General features: G+C 36.9%; 2 protein-coding genes across 2 annotated transcripts; both read right to left on the bottom strand.

Moving 5' to 3' along the window:
* Positions 1-4464: 4464 nt before the first annotated feature.
* On the bottom strand, positions 4465-11598 carry tmem79b (transmembrane protein 79b). Its single transcript, XM_065298210.1, has 5 exons — positions 11451-11598; positions 9878-10480; positions 8367-8561; positions 7981-8203; positions 4465-5351 (listed from the first exon to the last, which is right to left on the bottom strand). Exons 2-5 carry the CDS (start codon positions 10467-10469, stop codon positions 5156-5158), a joined length of 1206 nt encoding a protein of 401 aa, XP_065154282.1. The 5' UTR covers positions 10470-10480; positions 11451-11598; the 3' UTR covers positions 4465-5155.
* A 1836-nt stretch (positions 11599-13434) lies between these two features.
* On the bottom strand, positions 13435-16028 carry LOC135727986 (cortexin-2). Its single transcript, XM_065246080.2, has 3 exons — positions 15682-16028; positions 15251-15429; positions 13435-14847 (listed from the first exon to the last, which is right to left on the bottom strand). The coding sequence occupies exons 2-3, from the start codon at positions 15263-15265 to the stop codon at positions 14530-14532; spliced, it is 333 nt and encodes a 110-aa protein (XP_065102152.1). The 5' UTR covers positions 15266-15429; positions 15682-16028; the 3' UTR covers positions 13435-14529.
* Positions 16029-25962: the final 9934 nt, after the last annotated feature.

The raw sequence follows: 25962 nt of genomic DNA on the forward strand, positions 1-25962 counted from the left end.
TAATACAGTTTTCCCCAGCAGACCGATAAAACAACAACATAACAGAAACAAGTGCTCTGTTTTGATATCATTTTAAAATGTTCCCTGCTATTCCCTGCGCATTTACATTATATACAGTACAAGAATGAATGTCAAAAGTTGGACTAACATGCATTTAAAACCGTGTTTAAAGGTGCAGTGTGTAATTGTTAAAATTATCTCTTGACAGAAATGCAAAATAATATACAAACTATATTATCAGGGGTGTATAAAGACCTTTCATTAAGGAACTGTTATGTTTTTATTACCTTTAGAATGAGATGTTTTTATCCACATACATAGAGGGTCCCCTTACGTGGAAGTCTTCATTTTGTGTCGCCATGTCTCTACAGAAACCCTTAACGGACAAACTTTTTAACGAAGTTGTCTCCGATGAGGACATGTTTTTTCAGTGGTGGCTACTGCAGCTTTTCTATGCATTTCAAAAGCGGTGGGTGAACAGTGGACTGAGCCATTGGTTGCAATTCGCAACCTCACCACTAGATGCCACTAAAATGTACACACTGCACCTTTAAATAATGCTTCACCATAAAACAACACCTGCACAAGATTTTTGTGTCATTTAGCTCTGATAAAGAAATGGACAGTGTGGTGGATGAAACCTTTAATTAACCAGAAGATAATATGAAGAGTTTGGTTCAAAAAAAGATGACTCGTTTTTTTCCCCGCAAAAATCTTGTTTTTGATTGTGCATTCCAATTAATATCAATCAAACTGCAGTTGGTTTGTTTTGATTAAAGGGAGCATATAATGAAAATCCTTTTTTCATGTTTAAGTGCTATAATTGGGTCCCCAGTGCTTCTATCAACCTAGAAAATGTGAAAAAGAACAATCCAGTAACTCAGTTTTGGTAAACCATTCTCTGCAAGCATGTGAAATAATAGGGCATTGTAAATTGGCTCCCCCTGTGATGTCAGAAGGGGGATAATTCCGCCCCTGAATCTGCACTATCCAACCTCTGCACTGCCATTAAATGCAGAGATCAACTCATTTGCATTTTAAAGGACGCATCCAAAATGGCACATTTTTGCTCACACCTACAAAGTGGTCATTTAAAAATGCTATAAATGATCTATATGGTACTTTGAGCTAAAACTTTGCATACATACTCTGGGGACCCAAAATATTTTTTTGACATTAAAAAGCTGTGTGAACTAAATAAAAACCGCTAAGTTGCACAATAAAAACATGATAACATAATAAAAAATGTTTTGACAAAAATAATTTTCTCGTTTTGGAACCACACTCTTCATATGCACTTTTAACATCTTATGTCAAAAAGAATTGTTTTAGCTGCACCGACTGCTCCTTTAGGCATTTCTAACACTGTGCAGTGACTGAAGCAATACCACATTCAAATGTATACAAAGTAGTCATGGTGAAGCGTGTTGAAATACCCAGCATGCAGTAACGACATCACTCCTTAACACATGCAGATTTGTGTCACCCCTGAGCTCGTTCTCCTGTCTCTGGGTCCACTCCACTGTCTAGCTCTAAAAGAAAACGGAAAATTAGGGTAAAGATTTTGAGGTTTAGTTTCATTTCCTGACAATAAGTAGAATTTTTTGGTGTGTAGTAAACACCTGACTATACAATAATGACTACTATAGAAAGTTGTCTTTTATTTAGTATTATGTCATTAGGTGTTTAAGTGATCATTTTGTGATAGCCTTGGCCCCTGAGCAGCTTCTGTTACCCATGCTGGTGTCGCTGGAGGACAAGTTGTGTTGCTGGTGGTTGATGAGGCTGAAACTGGAACGTCCTGCTGTGCCTGACACCATGTAATTTGGCCTGGCTGCTGAGGGGGGCATATCTGTGTCCATAGCTGTTCAGATAACAGGAGAAGAAACAGTGTTATCTAAACAACACTATGTATTGTACTAATACTAGTGACCTCTTTCCCACAATAGAATCAGCTAAAAGTACATGAACCCTTAATGACATTTTAATGTCAAGCAAAACAATTCAGAAATATGATTCGCTATAGGCAGACCTGAGAGTTCCTCCTGCGGGTGGGAAACAGACTGGAGGTTTGCTGGAGGTCTCGAGAGGCTTTCAATGCTGACAGCCGTGTTAATGTTACTGTTTGACACTGAGGGTCCTGCCATTATCTGACTTTTAGATGCTCCCCATTGTTCTCCATTGGACACGATTGAGTTCCTTGAGTCTGGACAATGTGAATGTAAAGTATTGACAAAATGAACAAAAAATTAATCAAACTATGTAGACAATTCTCTGGAAACGAGCAATTTCAACATTTGCTGCTTAATTTATTAAAAACACATTTTGAGGTATTTCAATTTATTTTGATCTCTGATGTATTTTGTCATACCGCCTCGACCTTAAATATGAATTGTCAAAACTTGAATTAGTTTTGTTGAGTTCTAGGTGAAAAGGGTATTGAGTGACAAGGTCGATGTGCCTAGCTAAAACGTTTTGATTAGGATGGTTGCAACAAGTCATTTAAGTGAATACAAGTTTGGTGCATTAAAAATGTTTTCTTCATTCTATTCTTTCTGTCCCAGGTAAAAATAAAATATTAATAAGTATAACTAAAAATATACTTAAAGGTGCCATAGAATAAAAACTCTATTTAGCTAGGGATAGATAAACAATAAGAGCTCATGGTAATAACATATCGTAAGCCTCAAATGCATTTGTTTCCTCGTTTTTATGTAAACCACATGCACGCAAAAACTACTGAAAAACAGACCAATCTCAACAAAACACTGACAGTGACCTCACAGTCGAGATGTACGCCCCAAACATTAAATTTATTACAAAGTTGTGACTGCTGCATTAGTGCTACATGCTAATTAATGCTATATGCTAACGTTTAGGCTGATGTTCTACTATTGATGTTACAGTTACATTTTGCAGGTTCATACTGAAAAATAACACAAACTTACCACTCAGAAACGTCCATTAACAATCTCCAAACAATTAGTTGTTCCTCAAAATCTGTATTTTAATCTGATACAGGCTCAAACATATAAGGTCTGTTTACTAATGTGAGCTACTGGCATAAGCCGCAGAGCAAACAGAGCAGAGCTCAACATTATTACTCATGACCCTTACAAATAGGGCAAAAATAGACCACTTCACTCAAATTACAAATTCTAGGGTTGTTAATGGACATGTAAAAACGATTAATTTCTGCACTTAATAAAGTTACATACCTTCTATTTAAATATCAAGAACAATGTAACATTATTTCAATGCATTCTTTGGCACCTTTAAATATCAGAAATTGTTATTTTTGTGCTAAATAAAAGTAAAAAAATACAACTAAACTAATTAAAAGTATAGTTCAACTTCTGTATCAGTGCAAATTGATACCAAGTAGTATGAAACTTTGGTGGATTGAAGTAAGTGTTGCCTCAAAATAGCAGAGTTGAGTAAGTACAACAATTCGTGCGTGAAAATGGTAGGGTACATTATTAAGTGTACTTTTTAAAATGTACTATTTTTTCACCTGGGGTCTCACACTAAAATATAAAAATTGCATATTTGCCGTGCATAAACAAGGAACGTAAAAAACTCGGTATACAAAAATACACAATACTATAAATCTAAGTATTTAATTAGTGATTCAAGTAAAAGTTAATTTATGAAATTAAATATTTTGAATATGTTAGGCATGTGTGGTGCAGTCTAACTGTCCCCAGGCTCGGGGTCAGTTGCAACATGGCTTTTTATTCACATAAAATATAAATGTGAATAATACGTGATATGCTTTCACCCCTAAGTTAAATGGTAGGACAGGAAAATAAAAATTATTAGTTGGTAGTCCAAAAAGTCTGTCTGAGCGAAATACAAAGTGTTGCATTCTTCCCTACATACCAAACAAACATTTATTTTTTAAGTTTAATTGTTTCAATGTCAGTTCAATCGTGTTATCGATCTTCTTACCGCCGCATTTGTTTCTCTTCAGTTTCCGAAACGGGCAGTTTTCCCTCATTCGAAAGAGACACTCGCTATGTTTCCTTCTGCCTTGAGATGTCATAACGATTATTGTTTATACCGGTTAATATTTTCCCAAGTGTTCATGAGGTCTTCCCATACACCGTTTTAAGGGTCTTACAGAGTCTCTCGTCCTTTGTACGTGTTTGTTTCTGCTGTCAAATGACAGCAGGTAACAGGAAATAATTTTTATCCTCCGACAAAAAATGTATTCAAAACTTGTTAAACAGGTCGTATCTGTGAGCCACCACATTTTTATGTAATACCATGCGTTTCGAATTTCACATATTATAAAATGTCTATAAAAGTAAGTAGGCCTAACTAAAGCAATGCATATCATAGTGTTAATGAAAATATAAGAAATTCATGAACTATTTTTTACATCCATATTCGCGACACACTTGTTCAAATATGATTACAAATATTTAATCTTAGTTTAGAAAAATGATGAATAAGCAGTAGTTTGTTTTACAAATATATTAAAAGTTTATTTCTACACTTTGCACATTGTTATCGGCACACTACCCTTAAATGACTAAATGAAAATAAAGGAGCAGCCGTAGAAAATTACAAGCTCAGGCAGGCAAACAACACAATACTTGGGCGGTTTGAATAAGCAAACATTGCATAAAGCTTACCCATTTTTGAGCATACAAAATACATATTTGAGGAATAAATATCTGAAAGTTTCATTTTGAGATATTTACAGTCTCATAAAGTGGTTGAAAAGTTGAAACTAGTGCATTTCGAGTTATTAAAAAGCTGATCCTGCATCTGCTTTGTATTTGTTGTTGGCTTAACTATAGTACATCTATCGTACTTCAGCCTAATTAACTGCAGCTTAATATCTAAAGTTTTCAGTTCTATTTATACGTTTATTCCGAAAAGAGATCCACACTTCCTCCCTCATTATTCCTCCCTCGCCTCGCTGTTCTTCTCTTCTCCTTGGCAGTTTGACTGGTGTTCTGGCAAAAGCAAAACCCACCTGGTCATTATATAAAAGTACTCAAGAATAGAAATGAGGAAGAAAAATCACAGTTTGATTAAACATTTTCACGCAGTAATTGTCCAATGCATATTTAACTGGCTTCGAGTGTCTATATATTCAGGGTTATATCTGGGCATTTGCCAAGAGAAGTCTATCATGGCTGGTTTAGCCCCAGAACCTCTGCTTTACAGAAGGAACTTGTGGTTCTGGAATGTCGGGTGCGAAGATAGAACCTCCAGAATCTGAGAGGAAAATGAAGTAGAGATTTGCCACAAGCATAACCAGCATTGGAAGGAAAGAGAACCCGAAGCCAACGCCTCTCACGCTGCTCTCACACGCTGCTGCGATCCAGTAAAGCAATCTGTGGTGCACACAACACAAAACACCATATCAAACACTTCATTGTTTGCCAAATACAAAACATACGGTGCTCTTTTAAAGTGGTAACTGAGTGAGAAGTCTTTGCAAATCACCAAACGTATGACATAAGCCAAAGCCTTTATGAAAAAATATTTTGCAAACCAATTTGAATTTTTAAAACCATAGTTTTACCACAAATATCATGATTAAAATAGAATCACTGTGGTGAATTATTAGTACCGTATTTTACGGTCCATAAGCCGTGGGTTTTTTTCATAACTTGGCTGGTGCTGCGTCTTACAATCAGGTGCGCCTTGTAAGTCAGTATAAATTAATTTTGACATTTATGAGGCAAGAGACAACATTACAGTCTACAGCCGCGAGAGTCTGCCATATGCTGCTTCTGTAATTCAATGGATTCTGTAATGTGGAATGACGAGTATGCGAACTTCAGGCAAGTTGGCTTGTTCGGTTAATTTAGCCTATTCAACCTTCCAGGTAAGATCTGTATGATATGGTTTATCATTTAAAGGCACACCATGGAACTTTTTGGCCACTAGGGGGTGCTAGACATGTATTTTTCACATCCAGCGCCCATAGAGGACACAAGCGCCGCGGCACTGTCGCAAAGGAAAAGAAGACAACTCTTTAGGTCACAAAGTGTGCCTTCCAGCATGTCATATGAATATCATTTCATGGGTTTTATTTTATTTTAAATTTTTGTAGTTTTTTTGTTTTGTGCTCGGGTTACTACCCGAAACCCCAAGTTTTAAAGTACGAGTAAAAGCGATACAGACCCCGTCAGGCTATGGTAGTCATGTCATTTAACCTATTTTAAGTCGATGTACCATCACAAGGTTCTTGAAAATATATTATGAAGGTTGAAAAACTACAAAGTGTCACTTTAATTAACTGATAATGTTACTTTTAACGTACAGACATCTATTCAGCCTGCTGTTCTGTCCGCTATTGTTTAACTGAATAACTTGCCTTTCCAGATTAAATGTCTGTTCTTCGGCTTGAATTTTGTGACATAATTTTCTAAATAAACGCGACCTATAGTCCACTGTGACTTATATAGGGGTGTGCCGGTTTCAGAATTGGTGATGACGTGAGTCAAATGTCTGTGGGGGGCGTTTTGCTCGATTAAATGCTTGTGGATTGACGCGAAAGTGTAATTTTACCATAAAATCATGAATGTGATGCCAAGTGTGTTTTAAACAGTAATGACTTTAAGCAATTTAACAGAAAGCAATGAAATATTTAAAAACACACTGTTTACAGAAGACTGTGCTGTCACTCTCTGCTCAGCATGAATCCTCTCTCATCTATTTTGATAATCTTCAGAGAAACAGATTTAATTGTGTCTATATCTGTCATCACATGGACCAGAATGTGGGTTAAAAAGCGTCTTGAAGAGGTTTTGCTCATAAATGCATGTAAAGTAAAGTAATATGAACTTGAGATTTTTATACTGTTATTAAACTGCACAGTATGCGCTGCAAACGCAGCCGACAATGGCCACGCGCGGCAAACGCTCTCCACATACAGTATGCGCTGTTCAGTGCTCACACTTGCGAAGTAAACCGGCGTTTGAATAAACAAGACACTGATTAGCTACTTACTCTACGTTTATTTAAAATTAACAGCAAGACAAGCAGTGAATGTGCTTTCAGGAGAGTTAGTAGATTAGCATGGGAGGATTTGAACTTGAAAAGAGGAGTGTACTGACGCCTTTCCGCGGTTAAAACAACATTCCTTCTTATGGTCATTCATGTTTATTTGATGCTATAAATTAACTAGAAGGAAGAGATGATTTGAAAGGTGAGACTTTGTTTAATACGTTTAATCTCAAAAGGAACCGAAAAGTAACCTGGTCTGTCCTGTATGTCAGCGCGTTGTCAGTGTCTGCTCCGCTCTGTATTTTTCACTGCGTGAGAACATGGTGGGGCGTATAACACAGACTGTTAACAATTGTTTTAAATAGCATTTAAAAATTCTTTATGATAAATTTTTTTTTAAAATATTTTAATAACACGGTTTTGCCGGTTATAGAGTTCTAATGACGGTGTTCAACTATAACCGTCGGTCTCACGGTTATATAATGACCGTCACAGCCCTAGACTTATATAGATGTTATTTCGTCTTAAAGCAACAATAAAGAGTTTTTGCTCTTTGCTCCCCCTACAGGTTGGAAGCGGAATTTTCCATTACCACTGTCATAAATAATTTAGCCTACTGCAGCAAAGCTGGCTCTGATTGGATTGTAGGTCTGCCGTAAAGCAAGTTTTTGTAGTTTTCACTCGAACTACAAGACCGCAACCCGACGGTTGGAAACTTCTTTAGTGTGGTTTTGGCCGATAGAGGGCTTCAAAGCGAATGTGAAAGTGCCGTTCACGCCGTTTCGAGTGGATGAACGACTGAAACTTTTTTGGAAACGTTATTTTAAGGTAAAAAAACCTTCTTTGGTGTTGCTTTAATGACGCATTTTTTAATGATGTGGCTTATACTCCGGTGGGGTTTATAGTCCGGAAAGAACGGTACATGTGGATACTGTAGAACTACTAAAATACCATAGTTGAAGTATGGTTAAAGTAGTAAAACTGTGGGTAATTTCTGGGATTCTGTACCTGCCAAGGGCAAAGACGATGGTCAGAAGAGGAACCAGTTTAAGCAGATCCTGATTCAGGTAAGCAGCCATGACAGCCAGCTGAAGAAAATAAAGGAGAAAGAGGGAGATGGAATCCTCCACATAGCGCTGGTGAACGGCAACCTGCTTGACTTCCATCTCCCCCTCAAATCGTGGCTTCAACGAGCGATACCATAGACGTGACACACCTAGCACCAACACACCTAAAAGTGGTTTGAACAACAGTGAGAAAAAGTGATTGATAGCCTCAAATTCCTTCCTATTATTGTTGTTACTATAAACCATTGATTACAGTACTGAATGAACACAAAGGTATATTTATATAGACAGAGAGTTTCACAAAGCAGGAAATTCAAAGTTGCTTACCAAGCACGATAGGGATGACTGCAAAAACAGAGCAGCGCAGTGTGTAAACCAGCCGCAAGGGAGCGCTGTCGAGTGGAGGTGCATCAAATGGCAGAAAGACGTACCCACCCCACACCAACATAGGGAAGATCAAAGCTGAGGTGAACATAGACGCACCCAGTTTTAGGGCATCACGACTAGATCCACCATAGCTACCTGAATAAAAACAAGAGATCAAATCTTTCATGAGTCCATCTTAAAAATATCATTTCAGTTCACCCTGAGCTGTGTGGTGCAGGACTTATAATGGAAGTTTACTTTTATTATGACCCTTAGGGGGCATTTACGCCTGTGGCCTGCGTGTTTTCAATTATTACAAATGAAAGCGCTGTGCTCTTCAAAAATGCCATCAGCTGGCAGGTTTTGTCTGCGCTGACTGAGCGTCAACATTTTGGGTCGGCTGAGCACCCAAAATGTTCCACTTTGGTTGAAACGTTCAGCCTATCAGTGTCACTTTTAACTCAGCCTTCCAATCACAGAGGACAAGGGGTGGGACAAATACCACAACAACCAATCGCTTCATCGTAAAACGACTGATAAACAGAACAAAATTATCATAGAAACCAAAGCACTCAGCTGAAAAAACGCTGGCAAGTTGGCATCCGCCTAGCGCTTTCAATCGTGTTTAAAAGCTTTGGTGTAGACGTCCCCTTTAACTCTTTCCCCGCCATTGACGAGATATCTCGTCAATTAAGAGAAAACGCTTCCCCGCCAATGACGAGATTTTCCGTCTTTCCGCAATACCGCTATTATCCACCAGGTGGCGCCCTTCCGCAACTTTTTAAAACCGGAAGTATTGCCCTATGGCAAGCTGCTGCATGTCCGTGTCTGTTTTAAAGATCGCTCTGGATAAGATCTCTATGAAAAGTCAGTCACAAAAATGGAATTATTTTTGCTTTTTGCTCAAAATATGGTGTTTTTGCAAAAACCTACCCATATTCAAAAGCTGATTGCAAAAGAACCACTAAAGGTAGGATGAAACGTTTTTTTTGTTTGAAAGCAGAGGGTCTGTTCTTTCATTTGGTATATTGTATGTTTATTTATTTAAAGAAGAACATTTTCTGGAAGGCATTAAACTTTGGTGAAAATCATGAAAAACGTTGGCGCTGGCTGGCAACTTTTTTAAAAACGCTGGCGGTGAAAGAGTTAAGGCACAGTTAACCTTAAAATTAAAGTTATTGTCTTGCAAATTTAAATGGGTGCAATTGGGATAAGGCTTGCAGGTAAACGTTGGAAAATTGTTTAGCGAATAATTACATACATTTTTGTCTGTTCCTTATGTGCATCAACAATGTGCAGATTTTTTTCATATTTCTAAGAACATTTCTGCAACACTTTTCATTCTGACAGCAACAATCGAAGTGTGTTTGTATTCAAAACATTTCTATTAGATTTTTATGATAAATGCTGGTCTTTATTTTAGGGTTAAGACTGTGTCAAATATGTTTTGGGCATTTTACAGCCTTACTTACAGCAGCGTAGTTTGCGTTCAACGGGCCAGTCAGGGTAATAATCATCCACAGGTGTTCCATGGTTAGTGTGCGTATCCAGAAATTTCTCTTCTTCACCATCTCTCCAATCATATGTTCTGTCCCGAGGATACTCGGGCTGGCTGGTGGAACGCAGGACGTTGACGTTAAACACTTTGGCAGCCTTATCTGGCATAATGTTCTCCTCTTCCACCTCTATCTCGGTGTAAGAGGCACTTTTCACTCCATTCCTCAGCTCCAACTCTGAAACCCTCTTTTCCCCTGAATCCATGCATCCCTTATCTACCTTCTGCTTCTCTTTAAACTCCTCCCTTTCACTCTCCGTCCGGCTCACTCCGCCTTGAAGTGAGGTGCAATCAGATCTCAGACTGGCACTCTCTCCATCCTTGCCTGCGCTCTGTGGTTCAGGTTTCTTCTCAGGCCATTGTAAGGTACTGGGCTCCATATCTGCAGATTTGACAATATCCTCCTCTGGTTTCTCAGTGCTGCTTTTCGTCTTTGTTAAATTATCTACATCTGCAACCCACTCAGGGGTCTGGGGCACTGCTGCGGTCGCAGGAGGGCCTTTGTCCATCTTACCTGCACCTGAAGACAGATTTTGGAGAAAATTAAATTTAAATGAATGATGAGGAGAAACTGGCAAGAGTCTGAGTAACTTCACACTGTTCATACAAAATCCAACAGCCGACTTATGTTGTTGGTGTTTGTGGGTATTTGTAAGATGATGAGTGTGACAAGCATTTCAACTAACTTAACTTATACAACAATTTTACTCAATACAAAATAAACTGTATAGAAAAGTAACATAACACGTGCAGTGTTATGTTACTTTTCTATACAGTTTATTTTGTATTTATATAGCTTTATATAAATATAATAAATATATATAAATACAATAGCTTTGCTATTTACAGTTAACATAAACCACATGTAAAGATAATAAAGGTCAGCTTAAAGTAGTTTCTATTAAAATAAAATGATGCCAACAGTCATGAAACTGTGGAAAAAAATAAATGTATTATAAATAAATTGCTTTCCATAACAGCTAATTGTAAAAAGGATGGAGTAACGTTACATTCATATTTATCAGAAGAGTTTATTTAGGCCTACTTGAAAAACGAGGCAACAAGTTGCCAACTCTACTAGGAATAAATATTTAGTATAAAAACACAACATCTGCACTAAATAAATAAATAAAATGAATCCATGGTAAATTATAAAGCTTGATCAGAAACGCGTGCCACAGTTTAGCGCACAATTCAACGATAAGGCCGCAACACGACACATTATCACATAAACAGACTGAGCTCTAAAAACACTAAAATTAGAGACGACAACAGTTATTTTCAGTGTGTTATAGCTTTATACGACACATCCGATCCTGAATTTTAACCACATTGCCTTGTTTAAATGAAGGAAAATCCCAAGAAGGACGAAAACAACTGAAGCTATTTGCTACGTCAAAACACGGCAGATCGTTGGACATACGCGAATCACGTAGCGGTTCGCACGTTATTGTAAAAGTATTTTTGGTTATTTTTGTTATTGTCCTCACCCTGATTTTCTATTTTCTTGGATGTTTCTCTTCCTGTTTTGAAATGAAACTTCTGTAGTAGAACTTCAGGTGTGTCCAGGTGAAGTTTCTTAAAGGGACAAGCTCTTAAAGGGAAGGTGGGTGACTTTCGCTCTGTTTTCTAATCAGTGTAGTCTTTGCACAGTAGACGTTGACATCGTATATCAAATCAAATATACATCTCTATATTCGCATACAATATAAGCCAAATATTAGTAAAATAAGCCACGTCATGCACCTTGATTTAAACCCATCGCTTTGAAAGGGTTCTGCCAATGCAGGCAACAGGTGCGTTCGACTTTTTGCGGAACAGCAAGAACCGACAGTCGTATGACATCAAAGTACCGCGAGAGTGCTTCGAGAAACCATTTAGAGGAGCCTGCTTTCGAATCGCTCTCGCGGTACTGTGATGTTATTCATGCGGAACTGCATGAAGTCAAAAAAAACCTTAATGACATGCATGAACAAAATAGAGAAACGTTGGTGAGGAAAGGGAAGGGCATAATAAAGTGATACAAAATAAAACCCAGCTCACTATGTCTGCTTTACATTATGCACGTGCCTGGCCCTAAGTTAACTTCGTGTATGGTTAATTGTTTAATGATCTGGTATAGTGGCTAAACTTACCTCTGAAACATATATCTTGTTGAAAATAAAATGTTGCGGTTTTCTAAAGTCGAGGGTAGACAGCGAGCATGAATCACTGCTGTGTAAAGAGAGGTTTGGCAGCCAGTCAAGAATTCAAAAAATCGGTAGATAACATATAGCCTACATTATTTTTCCACAGTAACGTTTGCTCAGTGATACGCTTTAGCCAGGTTATTTACTTGTTATTTATTTAGATTGTTATCAGAAATATCAGAGATCTTTTATGTTGCTGTCACTAAAACCGTATATTACTGTAATTATGTAGAAGATAAGAATTTTTTTTTGTAAAAATAGAAAATATTTGAGGTATTTTTTGGCCAACTAACATTAACATACAAAATTAAACCTATAACAGTTAAACTGAAGAAGATTGTGTATTAGTGTTCCTACTTTTTTATTTCAGGCTTCATGCTAAAATCTACTCAAATTTAGTTTCCAAAAAATCAGACCTATCCTTTTAAAATACAATGTTCTTTTTTGCATGTACTAGATTTGTATCAGATAATGCTTTACTTTTTACTTTTCATCTTCATTTGCTTGTTTTGCAACTGTGCGACAAGCTGAGGTAACAGTCACACTCACAGCAATAATATACACCCAGAAAACGCAAATCATAAGTCACTTTGGTAATAATTTAGCATGTGCCAAGAAAATAAATAAGATTGTGCATATAAAAAATGATTCTGCAGATCTGCACTGTAAGAGTATTGCAGTGGGAACATTATGTCAATGAAACACATGACCCCCCAAATGCACAACATGTAGTTTGATAAAGTAGCACTGCCCTTGCCTACATTACATGTCTCATTACCTTTTCCTCTACCACACACCTAATTCATTTTGCACCACAGCATGACGTTCTGAACCAAAAGGGCCCTTCTGGGATGTGGCACCATAAAATGAAACCATCAATGGTGTCCTGAGGTTAAGTGAAAGCACATCTGTACATGGTGGCACAAGAAGATGAAAACAGATGACTTTGAGATGTTTTCTTGCTCCACGTTCCTTCTTGCGAAAGCTGCTATACCAGCGTGCGTCCCTGCTGTTCACACAATGCTAATGAAGGGGTTAAAGCTGTTTTCATGCTGTTCTGGAAAGGGAATCTGATGTCTTTCTCAGCAGGAGGAGATGTTTATGGATTAAAAGAGCGAGAGTGAGGAGATAAGTGTCCCCCGCCATCTATTTGGGCTTTTCATATCTAATTATGTTGTATTTGTGGCTTGCAGTAGAAAAACTGAATAAAATCAATAAACAATGCATGCAATATGCTTTTTAATCACATTTTTGTTGGCGTTATGTATCATGACACTCGACAGGGTGAGATGTAAACATGTCATTTTATTTGGAAACAAATATAAAAGCACATTAAAATGCAAAAGCCACTTGTAAACTACATGGCACATTTTCTCTTGGAATAAAGTCACCAGCATCTCTCTGCATTTAAAGGCTCAAAAATACCGGACACACCACTCGGCTAAGACACAATGTGCATTGTGAGAACAGCAGACCGGTGTCCTAGGAAAACAATGATCCCCAGATAAACACGACTGACTTTAAAGCAATACCTAAGTTGCACCTAAATGGTAATATTGACCTGCTCTGCACACTAGACATATATTGCACCTGTTTATTTCGGCATCGTTTCTATTCAACATGTACGTCTTAAGCAAAACACAGACTGAGAAAAACACTGTGCTGAAAGCCAGGGCAGAACAGTAAACATTTGAAAGAAAAGTCCATTTCAACATTGGCAGAGTCCATTAAGAAAACTGTATAGAGAGAGGCGGGGAGACATTGTCAAGTGAAACATTCAGATTGCCCATAGAGGCTGGTAGGTCAGTACATTGATTGACATTTAGCTGAATAACAGCAAGGCCAGTTTGTCTTGCTGTTCTGTAAACACACAGATTCATAAGGCGCAAATCTCGAGTCCCTAAACGTAGAGCTCAGAGGACTTAATCATCCTGGAACCGATGCACTGTGCTTTTCATGATAAGTGTGAAATGATTCATTCAAAAATGAATTAACCTTATTTTACATAATTTTGCAATTTTTGTCATTCTTTGGACGTACAAAATACCATATGCATTCAAAATGATAAAGCTATTTGGCAGATTTTAAACATAAATGAGTCATCATCGCTAAGAGTTTTCAGCTACGCTGAATGTGACATCAGTGGATAGTGGTGAAATCTGTGAGTTTATAAAAACCCTGTATCAACCTTTGTTAGACGATGTATGTTTAAGTGCAGACCACCAAGTACACGAAACCACCATTACAGAACAACAACACTTGAAAGGTACAGTCAGCTCTGAGGTGGTGTATTTGAGGTGAAGGTGGTGGTGTGTGTGTGTGTGTGTGTTTGTGTGAGGTAACCATCGCACGTCTCCCAGCTTGAAACCCGGCCGGCAGCTCAGGCGATGCGATAGTCGAATGTGTCTTTTTCCATATAGTCCGTCCATGTGGAACTCGGCATGCTGCTATAGGGATCCAGCAGGATACGGAAGCAGCGCACGATCAGCAGCCCCAGAAAAATGAAGAGGAGGAGGACGAAGACAAAGGCAGCCTTCTGTTCCAGCGTGAGGAAAGGGATGGGCTGGTTGGCCCCAGACGCAGACAGCGTGCTGCTGTGGAGGTGCTCGGCCATCCTGTCCAGTGTGACGCCACGGGTCAGGGGCACGCGGCCATTTTCACCACGTTCGAAATCAACAGGTTCCTGGATAGAGCCATTCTAGAACACACATTTTATACCATATGGTTAGAGAACGTCACTAGAAAATGTCTTCTTTAAACATGAAATATGATCATATAAGATATATGATAAAAGAAGCTAGTTAGAATCCAGACATACATTCAGATGATTTGCAGAATATATACTGTATATATATATATTCATGTGTGTATAATGTGCGTATGTCAATACATCAGACACAGGCCTCACGTTTACTGCTATACACCATGTTACATAAGACTACTATAATTGTACAGCTGTGAATCACAATTATATGTTATTCCTCCGACTCTTATGCACATCACTGAAAATTGAAATTCTTGCTGGGGATAATAAGTAGCCTTGAGTACACATCTCTCTACCAATACAGCAGGAAAATTCAATCGAATCCATTTTTTCCTACCAAAACACGATTCATTCTCTAAACCCGCTTCTGTTTCTGTGGCAGCCGGTGACCCTTTAATGGTTCACTTCTTTGATGCCAGCACTCACGATCAGCCCTGGCACTCCCTCTGATATCTGCCTCAGAGTCTAACAAGGATTTTGTGTGAACCACCGATGCGAAGATTTCTCTCAGATAACCTGAAATCGTACAAATACAATGTGTTGCTTGAAAATCAACAACACACAGGCGTTGAGTGCCTTGGATTTTGGATTCCTGTAAACAAGGTGTCCATCACTATCTCCATTTTTATTTTACTCATGCAATTTTCGTGTGACTGTGTGTGTACATGTTAGATTGATCTCACAGAAAATCCCTAGCTTGCATTTTGACAGCTGTGACAGTTCAACCCGAAACACTGTGAACACATAACGAACGCATTAGTTTCTCACCTGTTGTTACTGAAGAGGATTCATCGGTGCGTGGGTGACGGGGATCCAAAATAACCAAAGAGACAGACGGCTTCCATCACCGCTGTCCACCCAGACACAGATGTCTTTCACAACTTTTCGAGGCAGCTCGTCGATACGTTCAGGAATCAAAAGAGAATCCGCTGCTCTCTGTTTCCATTCCTCTCCTCTGTAGTCCAACTCCCTCTTTCCCTCACCAAGATGAGCATGTAGTGGTGTCACATCACCCATAGCAACCAGTTGCCATAGCAATCCCTCCAAGTGTGTTCAGTAAAGCTGAGCTGGTGAGAGACAAGTGTGATCCAGCCAAAGCGCAGTGTAAACGTGTGTCTCTGTGAAGGCGGCGGGTAATACAGAGAGCCACTGATGTGTGATAACAACACTAGCTAAAAATAGTCACCGCTTTTAACTTTGCTGGATTAACAACACATTTAAATACGGTCTTTAACTACACTGAGTCGTGATGTTTGCCACACAAGCAGCTCATGAACGCCGGCTAATCGGCTTGAATTTGGGATTGTCATGCCAACACATTTTAAAAAACTGTCTGTACCTACAGTCTAATAAATGTGTGCATATGAAAACATGTGATCATGTAAATCATGATATTATAGAGGGAGCAGACTGGTTTAATGTTTGATTGATTGCTGTGATTTGGAAATAACGGTGAAGAAAAGGCAGCCATGTATTATTAGCAAAAAGCAGATTTGTTTTTAAGACTTCTGACTAGGGTCTTTATGAATGAATGTATGAATCTTGACCTTTATAGAATCATTAACTGTGAAAATTTTTGTGTTTTAATAGTGAAAAAAACATATTCTATATATGCTACAATATTTATTTCCCCCAGTTGTTATACACAAAACTAATGATTTTATCTGTCACAAATATGGTTGGCTTTACTAATGAACTTCTATCCAAATATTGGTATAGAGCAGTCCCATTGTTAAGTGTTTTGTTCTCCATAAACCCACAAGAATAAAAAGATGAAAACGTTCAAAAAAGGTTTTGTCCTCGATTTTAAATTCATAGACCAGTGGTCTCCAACATGGTGCCCGCAGGCACCAGGTTACCCGCACAGAGTCTGTGAGTAGCCTGCCAAAGCACATTCTATTAATAGCATTAATTTTAATATTTATACATATTTTTAATATTAGCTCAGCTTCTTTAAATAATGATTAAATAAATCAACAAGTAAAATAAAACAAAAAAGTAGCCCTCCAGATTGTTTTATCCAATGTGGAAGCCCTTGCTCACAAAATGTTGGAGACTCCTGTCATACAATAACAAATAAGATTTCAAGGATATTTTAACCATTAAACAAGGACATGTCCCTGCTTGTCATTTGAAAAATCTGGTCACCCTATTCTACAAGCCATAAAAGATAATAATCTGTATAACATAAACTTCTCTGCGCTGTCAGATGGTGGCAGTTTTATAGCATTGTATAAAATATATGAATTTATCATACATTTTGTGTAATCAAACATCAGTGAAATGAGGCTATAACCAACAGAACAGATGCTCCAGCATTATATAATCTAACATGTATTTTATTTAAAATTCTAAGTTTGAGATTGTTTTGTGGCCCACATAGGGATAGGGCTTACAGGGGGGGGTCACCCTGAAAAAGTTTTACATGATAACATGAGTTTACTCGTGTTAGTATAGTTTCCTTGGGTTACATGATTTATAATCACAGATATTATAAGTGTAGGAATATTATTTGAACTATAAAGATAATTCAAAGCACGTTATGGTAATAAATAAGGATTAATGTATATTATTTATATAAATGAATCAGTGAATCATTGATTCACCAAATTCTTTAAAAACTGCGAATTCATTCAATAAACAAAACACTATAAATAACAAAATTTGTATTGTTGCAGATACCCGTAATTCTAATAGATTTGGACAGTGTTGGGGTAACGCATTACAAGTAACGCGCATTACGTAATAATATAACTTTTCTGAAGTAACAAGTAAAGTATCGCATTACTTTATAAATGTACACATTAATATTTGAGTTACTTTTAAAAAAAAGTAACGCAAGATACTTTTCAGATTAATTAATTCAATCTAAAAATAAAATAATGTACTGGATTAAACTTAACATATTAACATAGAATTACGCACTATGTGTGCCTGAGTGAGAACAGTTTGAGTCAGAAACGGAGATGGCAGGAGAGCTTGACATTTTTGCAAGGCCTGAAAGAGATCAAGCCTCAGCCAAGTAAGAAAAAGTAACGCAAAAGTTACTTAAAAGTAACGTAAGCATTACTTTCATGAAAAGTAACTAAGTAATGCAATTAGTTACTTTTTTGGGGAGTAACTTAATATTGTAATGCATAATATTGTAAAACACTAGATTTTGAACTGTTTTTGTTGGTGAAATGAAGCATGTCACTTTAATGTAAGTAACTTAATATAAACTTCTTGTTTTTAAGCATTCTGTAACTTTTAGAAGGATCTCTTGACAGAAATGCAATATATTATAAATAACTATATTATCAGTGGTGCATAAAGACCTTACATAATGAACTGATATGTTTTTATTACATTAGAATGAGACGTTTTTTATCTACTGCAGGTCCCCTTACATGGAAGTCGCCGTCATGTTTCTACAATAGCCCTAAACTAATTGAACAAATTCTTAAACTCAAATGGCTATCTGGACAACTTTCAATCTGGTTTCCGTCAGCATCACAGCACAGAGACAGTGCTCATAAAGATAATAAATGATATTCGCTTAAACTCTGATTCAGGTAAAATATCAGTGCTGGTGCTACTAGATCTTAGTGCTGCCTTTGACACAGTAGATCACACCATACTCTTACATAGACTGGAAAACTGGGTAGGGCTCTCTGGGATGGTTCTCAAATGGTTTAAAACATACCTCCAAGGAAGAGGTTACTATGTGAACATAGGTAACCATAAATCTGAGTGGACATCCATGACATGTGGAGTCCCACAGGGTTCAATTCTTGCACCGCTTCTGTTTAATTTGTATATGCTCCCACTTGGTCAAATAATGAAAAAGAACCAAATTGCTTACCACAGCTATGCAGATGACACCCAGATATACTTAGCCCTGTCACCCAATGACTACAGCCCCATTGACTCTCTATGTAAATGCATTGATGAAATTAACTGTTGGATGCGTCAAAACTTCCTCCAGTTAAACAAAGACAAAACCGAAGTCATTGTATTTGGAAATAAAGATGAAACTCTCAAAGTTAACAAATACCTTGACCTTAGGGGTCTAAAGACACAAAATAAAGTCAGAAATCTTGGTGTAATTTTAGAGTCTGACCTTAATTTCAGTAGTCACGTGAAAGCGATAAGCAAATCAGCTTACCATCTCAGAAATATTGCCAGAATTAGATGTTTTGTCTCAAGACAGGACTTAGAGAAACTTGTTCATGCTTTCATCACCAGCAGGGTGGATTACTGCAATGGACTCCTTACTGGGATCCCCAAAAAGACCATTAGACAGCTGCAGCTCATACAGAACGCTGCTGCCAGAATTCTGACCAGAACCAAAAAATCTGAGCACATTACTCCAGTCCTCAGGTCCTTACACTGGCTTCCTGTTACATTTAGAATAGACTTTAAAGTATTGTTACTCGTTTATAAATCACTTCATGGCTTAGGACCCAAATACATGACAGATATGCTAACTGAATATAAACCTAACAGATTACTCAGATCATTAGGATCAGGTCAGTTAGAAATACCAAGGGTTCACTCAAAACAAGGTGCGTCAGCATTTAGCTTTTATGCCACCTCTAGCTGGAATCAACTTCCAGAAGAGATCAGATGTGCTTCAACAGTAAATACTTTTAAATTTAGATTAAAAACACATCTGTTTAACTCTGCATTTACTGAATGAGCACTGTGCTGCTTCACACTGACTGCACTTTTAACTCAAGTCACTTTTACTCCTGTTTTATTCTGTTTAACATGTTAAACTGTTTTTATTAAAATCACATTTATTTTCTTTAATTTTTATTTTAAATTCTCATGTATCTTTGTCTTTATTGTGATCTTATCGTGTAAATCTTATTTTTACATTTTCTTTTTCTTTTTTATATATTGTTTTCTCATTTCTGTGTAAAGCACTTTGAATGACCTCTGTGTATGAAATGTGCTATACAAATAAACTTGCCTTGCCTAAACGGACAAACTGTTCTACAGAGTGCATGTTTGTCCTGTGGTGGCTACCATATGCGTTTTGAAGTTGAGGGGTGAGCTGTTGGTTGCAATTCGTAATCTCACCACTAAATGGCGCTAAAGTGTCCTCATAAAATCTAAATTAAACTTTTTCCTTTTAGTATAAATACGTTAGGCTTAAGGATATACATAAATGGGTATGGCCCAAAAAATTTAAGTACAGAAGATATAATTCAAAACGTACAAATTTGGCATGTGTGTTAAAAAAGTCTAGAATTTTTATGACATCATCCTACATGTCAGCTTCTCATCAAATGTCCTGTCCAATCAAATGCTCTGTAACCTCTGCCTGAAATTGTAAGCGTCTAAAATGAGACACTTCCATTTACTAGTTCTTATATGGGGAATTGCACTATGTAAGGGATAAGAAATGAGTCAGTGTCCCGTGAGCCAATACAGCGGAAACACATACCGGGTGCTCCAGCATGATAGCAAAGAGCTCAACAGCCGGATCAACAGTTAGAAAACCATTAACATTATAAACAGCACTGACGAGTAGAAGAGAAGAAAACACTGCTGCATATGCACAAACATATTAAACATACCGTAAATGTTATCATTGTTTTTATTTTGTAATAACAGTTTGATATTATATCTAAATCGGGACTCTGTTATTCTAAATTATTCTAAACTTTATTTTAATACAACTGATGCTCAAAGGCTGTCAAATGTGGCTTTGCTAGATTATACAAAATATAATTTTGATACTAAAAAAAGTTTTTGAAAATTGCTAATCTTTTAATTTTTTAAAGATTTATAAAAAATAAAAAAAACTAGAAATGTAATATTATGAATGACATCTATATTTGATGCTTAACAGTGACAGGGCTGTTCAGTATCAAATACCCTTATTTGACAAATAGTGAGATTGGTTTTACAACAAAATTAAATTGGAACCAATAAGTTAAACAGTCATTTACAAATTCCTGAAGAAGCTACATCTTGCCACAAAATCAATAACAACAAAGTCCCTCTAGAGTAGATTATTTCTCATAACAAGCAAAATAAATAAACCTTAGTTCAAATCATAGCTAAAGCGTATCGACCATTACACTGAGCAAACATCACTGTGTAAAATTAAAGAACACATATTACATTGCTAAAAACAACGTTATTTGTGTATGTGGTATAATACAATGTTTGCGGGTTTATGGTTTAAAAAACACATTATTTTCCACATACTGTACATCTTCCTGAAACGCACAAATTTGAAAAGCTCTTTGTCCCTGATTGGCCAGCTATTCTGTACATTGTGATTGGCCTGAATTAGGGCTGTCAATAGATAAAAAAATTAAATCTAGATTAATCTCATGATTTCATAAATGAACTTGCGATTAATCGCAAATTAATTTCACATTTTTATCTGTTCTTAATTTACCTAAATGTGACACTTTTCAAGTTTTTAATGCTCTAATCAACATGGATTTGGACAAATGTATATGCTATATGGAAATGTATGTTTACAACAGACTGTTTACATTTTCAACAGAACCATCAGCCATAGTTTAATATATGATTTTCCCTTTAGGAGACCTTGTTCTTTCTCCATTTCTGTTTGCTGCTGCATCATTTGTGACCTCTGTTGGCAAATTGAGTTGGGAAGAGCAAATTTTCAAAAATTTGTTATTTATATTTCATATAACATATAACATTCTCTATTAAAAAACTTCAAAACAATGCATGATTTGTTGGAATCTGACAAAACATGACAGAACTACACCTGTTTACGCAAAGCAAAAACAATATCATTATATGTTAAATATATGTTTTTCTTTTATTGTTTAATTTTGATATTGAGACAGACCACTTTAAGATACGGTAGGCTAATTAAAGGGTTAAATATAATGATACACAGCAGATATACTTTTCCTCAACAGTTAACCAAACATTCACTTCAGATATAACAGATTATAGGTCATACCTGCGTGAATACTTGTCAAAAACAGATATTTTTAAAACTGTAATTTTGTGTAGATGTCTATATATTTGTGTGCATGTGCTTCAGACGTCAGCATCAGGAAGATCATTTTTGAGTCTGGTCATTCTTAACAACTCTTTTAACATCAATCAGGTCCCGAACTTTATCTTTCTTAATAATTATTTTAACATCAAGCAAGTCCTGCAGTCTATTTTCTGTTATTTCCGCATGCGTTAAAAACGAAACCAAAATACGAACAAGTGAATGTAGACTCAACTTCCCTTTAGATTATGGATTTTGAATGGTACACCACTCAGAAAACGTACAGATAAAGATTATTTTAGATGTTTAATGACCATTTAGAGCATTGGATTCACTAGACGAGAGCTTAATGTTCTTATTTTTATGAAAACCTCAGACTCATCTAGACAGCGCGGGTCACTTGCTGCGTCTCAATTCATCCAGCTGTGGGCTAGACCAAGAGTCAAACAGAAATTGTGAGTTGTATTAATCATGCGTTAATTTTGACAGCCCTAGCCTGAATACATCTGACGGCAGCTGGAAACCTGACGCTCCTTACCATGTTTGAAAGATTCAGTTGCTAACCGGAGTTAACTTACAGGCTGGGAGTCCGAAGCGGGGGGAATTATGATAATGTCGGTCTTGTCTACATCACCAATCCCAGGAAGTAAACTGTTGCCTACAATCCATGTGTTTGTTGTAGTACAAGAAAAAAAGATTTACGTTGGAGATGATAACTCGCATCATTGTTTACTTTGGGGTTTGTACCTTTTGCATATTGTTAACATGTACTGATACACACCAAAGGAAATTTAAAAACGTGAATCAGACAATAGGTGCTCTTTAGTGTATACAATATGAGCTACAGATTCTTCCATTTTTGCCTGCCTGCCAAATCCGCAAAGCAGTGATCCATACTCACTGTCACCCCTCATCTTTTAAAAACCAAAATATTATTTTCTACAAGGTATTTGTTCCAGAGGTCAGTTTAGTCACTAGACAGACCAATAAAAAGCACAGACAGGTATTTAACTGCAGCTCAGGTGATGATGCGTACATGGCATGGAAAATTCATAATTTTACTGAAAACATTCAAAGCCCAGTGAGGCCCCTGCTAATAATGCAAAAACCCAGAACAGATAGGGACTTCTTCAATACATACTACTTAAAATCTCAGGGTGATAATGTCAGAGCCTTTCTGCAAATTTTGCTACTAACTATCATAGGCAGAGTTTGAGGGGGGTAGACCAGAGCCAATTTTGATTTTTTTCATATTTCATATACTATTATTTTAGTGAGCATACCGAGTAACTTAAGGCTAAAATATTTGTGATTAAATCATATTTTAAATCCACAAAGCCCCACTCATGTCTATCTTAAAGTGCAGTTCCTCTGTCGGTCTGTGGGTGCCCCCAAACACTAACGTGAAACTTCCCCTTTGGCCAAAGGTGCTAATTTAATATCCTTGATGCATTTCGATTATTTTAGTCACAACAAAAAGTTTTATTCCCATCCATATTATTTTTATTATTTGTTTTTAACATGTAAGTGACAAATAGGTAGGAAAGTAAGCCTAAACGTTTGAACCGTAGTTTATGGTAGTGTTCACATAATGTGCACAAACGGCACGTGCAGAATTAGCACTTCTGTAATTAAACTAACTCTATAAAATTCCTTTCGCTTTCTTCTTGTAGATTTAAATAGCACCACTTACCGAATTTCTGTTGTAGTGTACAGGTGAACTCAAAAATACACTTTCCACCCCTTCTAATTCGGAACTGAGACAGAGAAAACAAATATATAAACAAAAAATTCAGTTTGACCGTGGTTTTTAAGGTGTGTTATATGTACGAAAACTCAAATTTTTCGCATTAATCTGACTTACACCTAACTTAAAAATTGTGTTGTTACCTTGCTCCAACGTCTAACGTTACTTGTAAACATTGCCTTTCACTTAACGTTAGCTCATTACCATAATGTTAAATGTTTTCTCGTCTTCACGACCACATTTGACTAAATTTCAGACACGAAATTATTGTATAATTTCTACAAACAGAAACAGTCGAATTAAAACGTCACATCCATTTAATGAACCTCTTGACCACTGGGTGGCAGCAGAGCAACACGCTTAAATCTTTTCGTCTCTTAAATGTTTTTAAATTGCATCTGTAGATGGCGCTCTTTGTCTCTTTAATTTTCTTACAAACTCATTGTCTAGAAACAAAGGAAAAATATAGCTGCAAGCAGCGATACCGGGGTCAAGCCGAAAAGGGCACAGAAGGGTGTAAAGTTGAGTTTGGATAAGCAGACCGAAGAACCTAGGTAAACCTAATGATTTCAGATGAAAAAACGCAAAAATAATCAACAAAAATAATCTCTGTTCTTGTCTACTGCAATCGTCGTTCTGTTATTGACAGTCATGGAACATTAGAGCACTGAAGAACATGTGAGTGATATTTGCAGTGGCAAAACATGTGTCACACAAGGGCGTAGGTTTGATTCTGGCATTGGTGGGGACATAAATAAAATGGTCGCATTGCAAAAACTGTTTATCACCGTTTACTTGACATAAACAACAGACAACTCAGTATGTACTTTACTCAGTGACATCTGACTCGCCACCCCCGGTGCCATCCCAAATTTAATGTACTATAATAAACAATTCGTTATGTCCTAGAGCCTAATAAACAGCAGCTGTTTAAGTCTTTGTCAAAAAAAGAAAATCACATAGTAACATATATGAATCCATATTAACTTTATAATATTGAAGAATATGCAATTAATATTTAATTCTTAATTTAATTTTGCCAAAAAATCCCAGTGTTGAAGTAGGTATATATATCATGCTGTTTCCTGAACACAGTTTATTAACGTTTCTGTAGTTTACATTAAATCTTCTTTTCATTAACAGACAGTTAATCAGTGTGAAAAAAATAGTTTGTTTAAAATGCAACATTATGTCTACATCTGTGCAAGTAATGAACACAGTGCAGTAATGAAAGTATTCAGCAATCATGACATGAATTCATGTTTTTACCATGTTGGGGTTATTTTCTTTCATGGATTAGGGACCCTCTAAATAACCTTGCCACCCCATTTATAAAAGGTTGACACAAGTTTGCAACTCCTCAGGGTTAACATGGGATTGTCCTGTATTGGTGAAAACACTGTCCTTGAATCATTATGTGGCACAACTTTTTTTGTGCATGAAACAGTTACAGTGGGTATAATAATACTTTCTTCCTCACTTACCTGTCGCCCGAATAATCACGCACGTCTTGTTGAGTGAACTTTGGCGCGTTGTACAAAGTGAAACCATCCTATCACACGTAGCGAGTAAAGACAAGCCCATCAAAAAGTGATGTGCGTTAGAGAGGCGGGACTCAAGAATGCTAATCCAATCATATTAGCAATGTGCGTTAGAGAGGCGGGACTAAAGAAATGCAAAGCCAATCATATTAGCGATGTGACTTACGAAGGCGGGCATTGCAGAGAACGAAAGCTGTTAACCGTTTGTGTACCACATAGAGCGTTATTTTTACAGAACGGGATTGCAAAAGATTTCTAATCTAATTTAAATGATTTCTGACAAAAATATAATAAGTAAAAAATAGAAAACACAAGAACAAGACGGACATTAGTGGTTATATATGAATACAGATTAAATGTTTGGTCGAAATTATTGCTAGGGACAATTCAGTCTTCTCTGAATATTGGTAGGGACATGTCCCTAGCGTCCCACCCTAAATCTACGCCCATGGTGTCACAACATGTTACAACAAGTTAAATGAGTCAAAATACACCATCCCCATGTGTCTACAATGTTCTGATGCAGAGAAAAAGCTCTTGCAAAAACGGTTGATAAGGTATTCTCATTGGTTGCTAGAGAGTAAATGAACATGCACCAGTGATTATAGTTCAATTCATGAAAGGAATAATCCATGAAGACTCATGGTTTTAGATGTGTTTTTGCAGTAGTTATAGGCAAAAATAGCCATTTTCTATCTCAAAACCACTAGGTGGCGCTATGACAAAACTGTGCATGCAACCTTAGGTCATGACTGTGTTACATCTAGCTAGTTTCATGA

The sequence above is a fragment of the Paramisgurnus dabryanus genome, chromosome 13 (genome assembly GCF_030506205.2).
Source record: "Paramisgurnus dabryanus chromosome 13, PD_genome_1.1, whole genome shotgun sequence".
In the NCBI taxonomy this organism is placed as follows: Eukaryota; Metazoa; Chordata; class Actinopteri; order Cypriniformes; family Cobitidae; genus Paramisgurnus; species Paramisgurnus dabryanus.

Bases quoted from the DNA above. Each gene is read 5' to 3' on its own strand.
- tmem79b (XM_065298210.1), bottom strand. From the start codon at position 10,469: ATGGACAAAGGCCCTCCTGCGACCGCAGCAGTGCCCCAGACCCCTGAG. The intron at 8,562-9,877 runs GTAAGTAAGGCT...GTTTTTATTCAG, and splicing joins TGAACGCAAACTACGCTGCT to GTAGCTATGGTGGATCTAGT. The intron at 8,204-8,366 runs GTAAGCAACTTT...AACCACTTTTAG, and splicing joins AGTCATCCCTATCGTGCTTG to GTGTGTTGGTGCTAGGTGTG.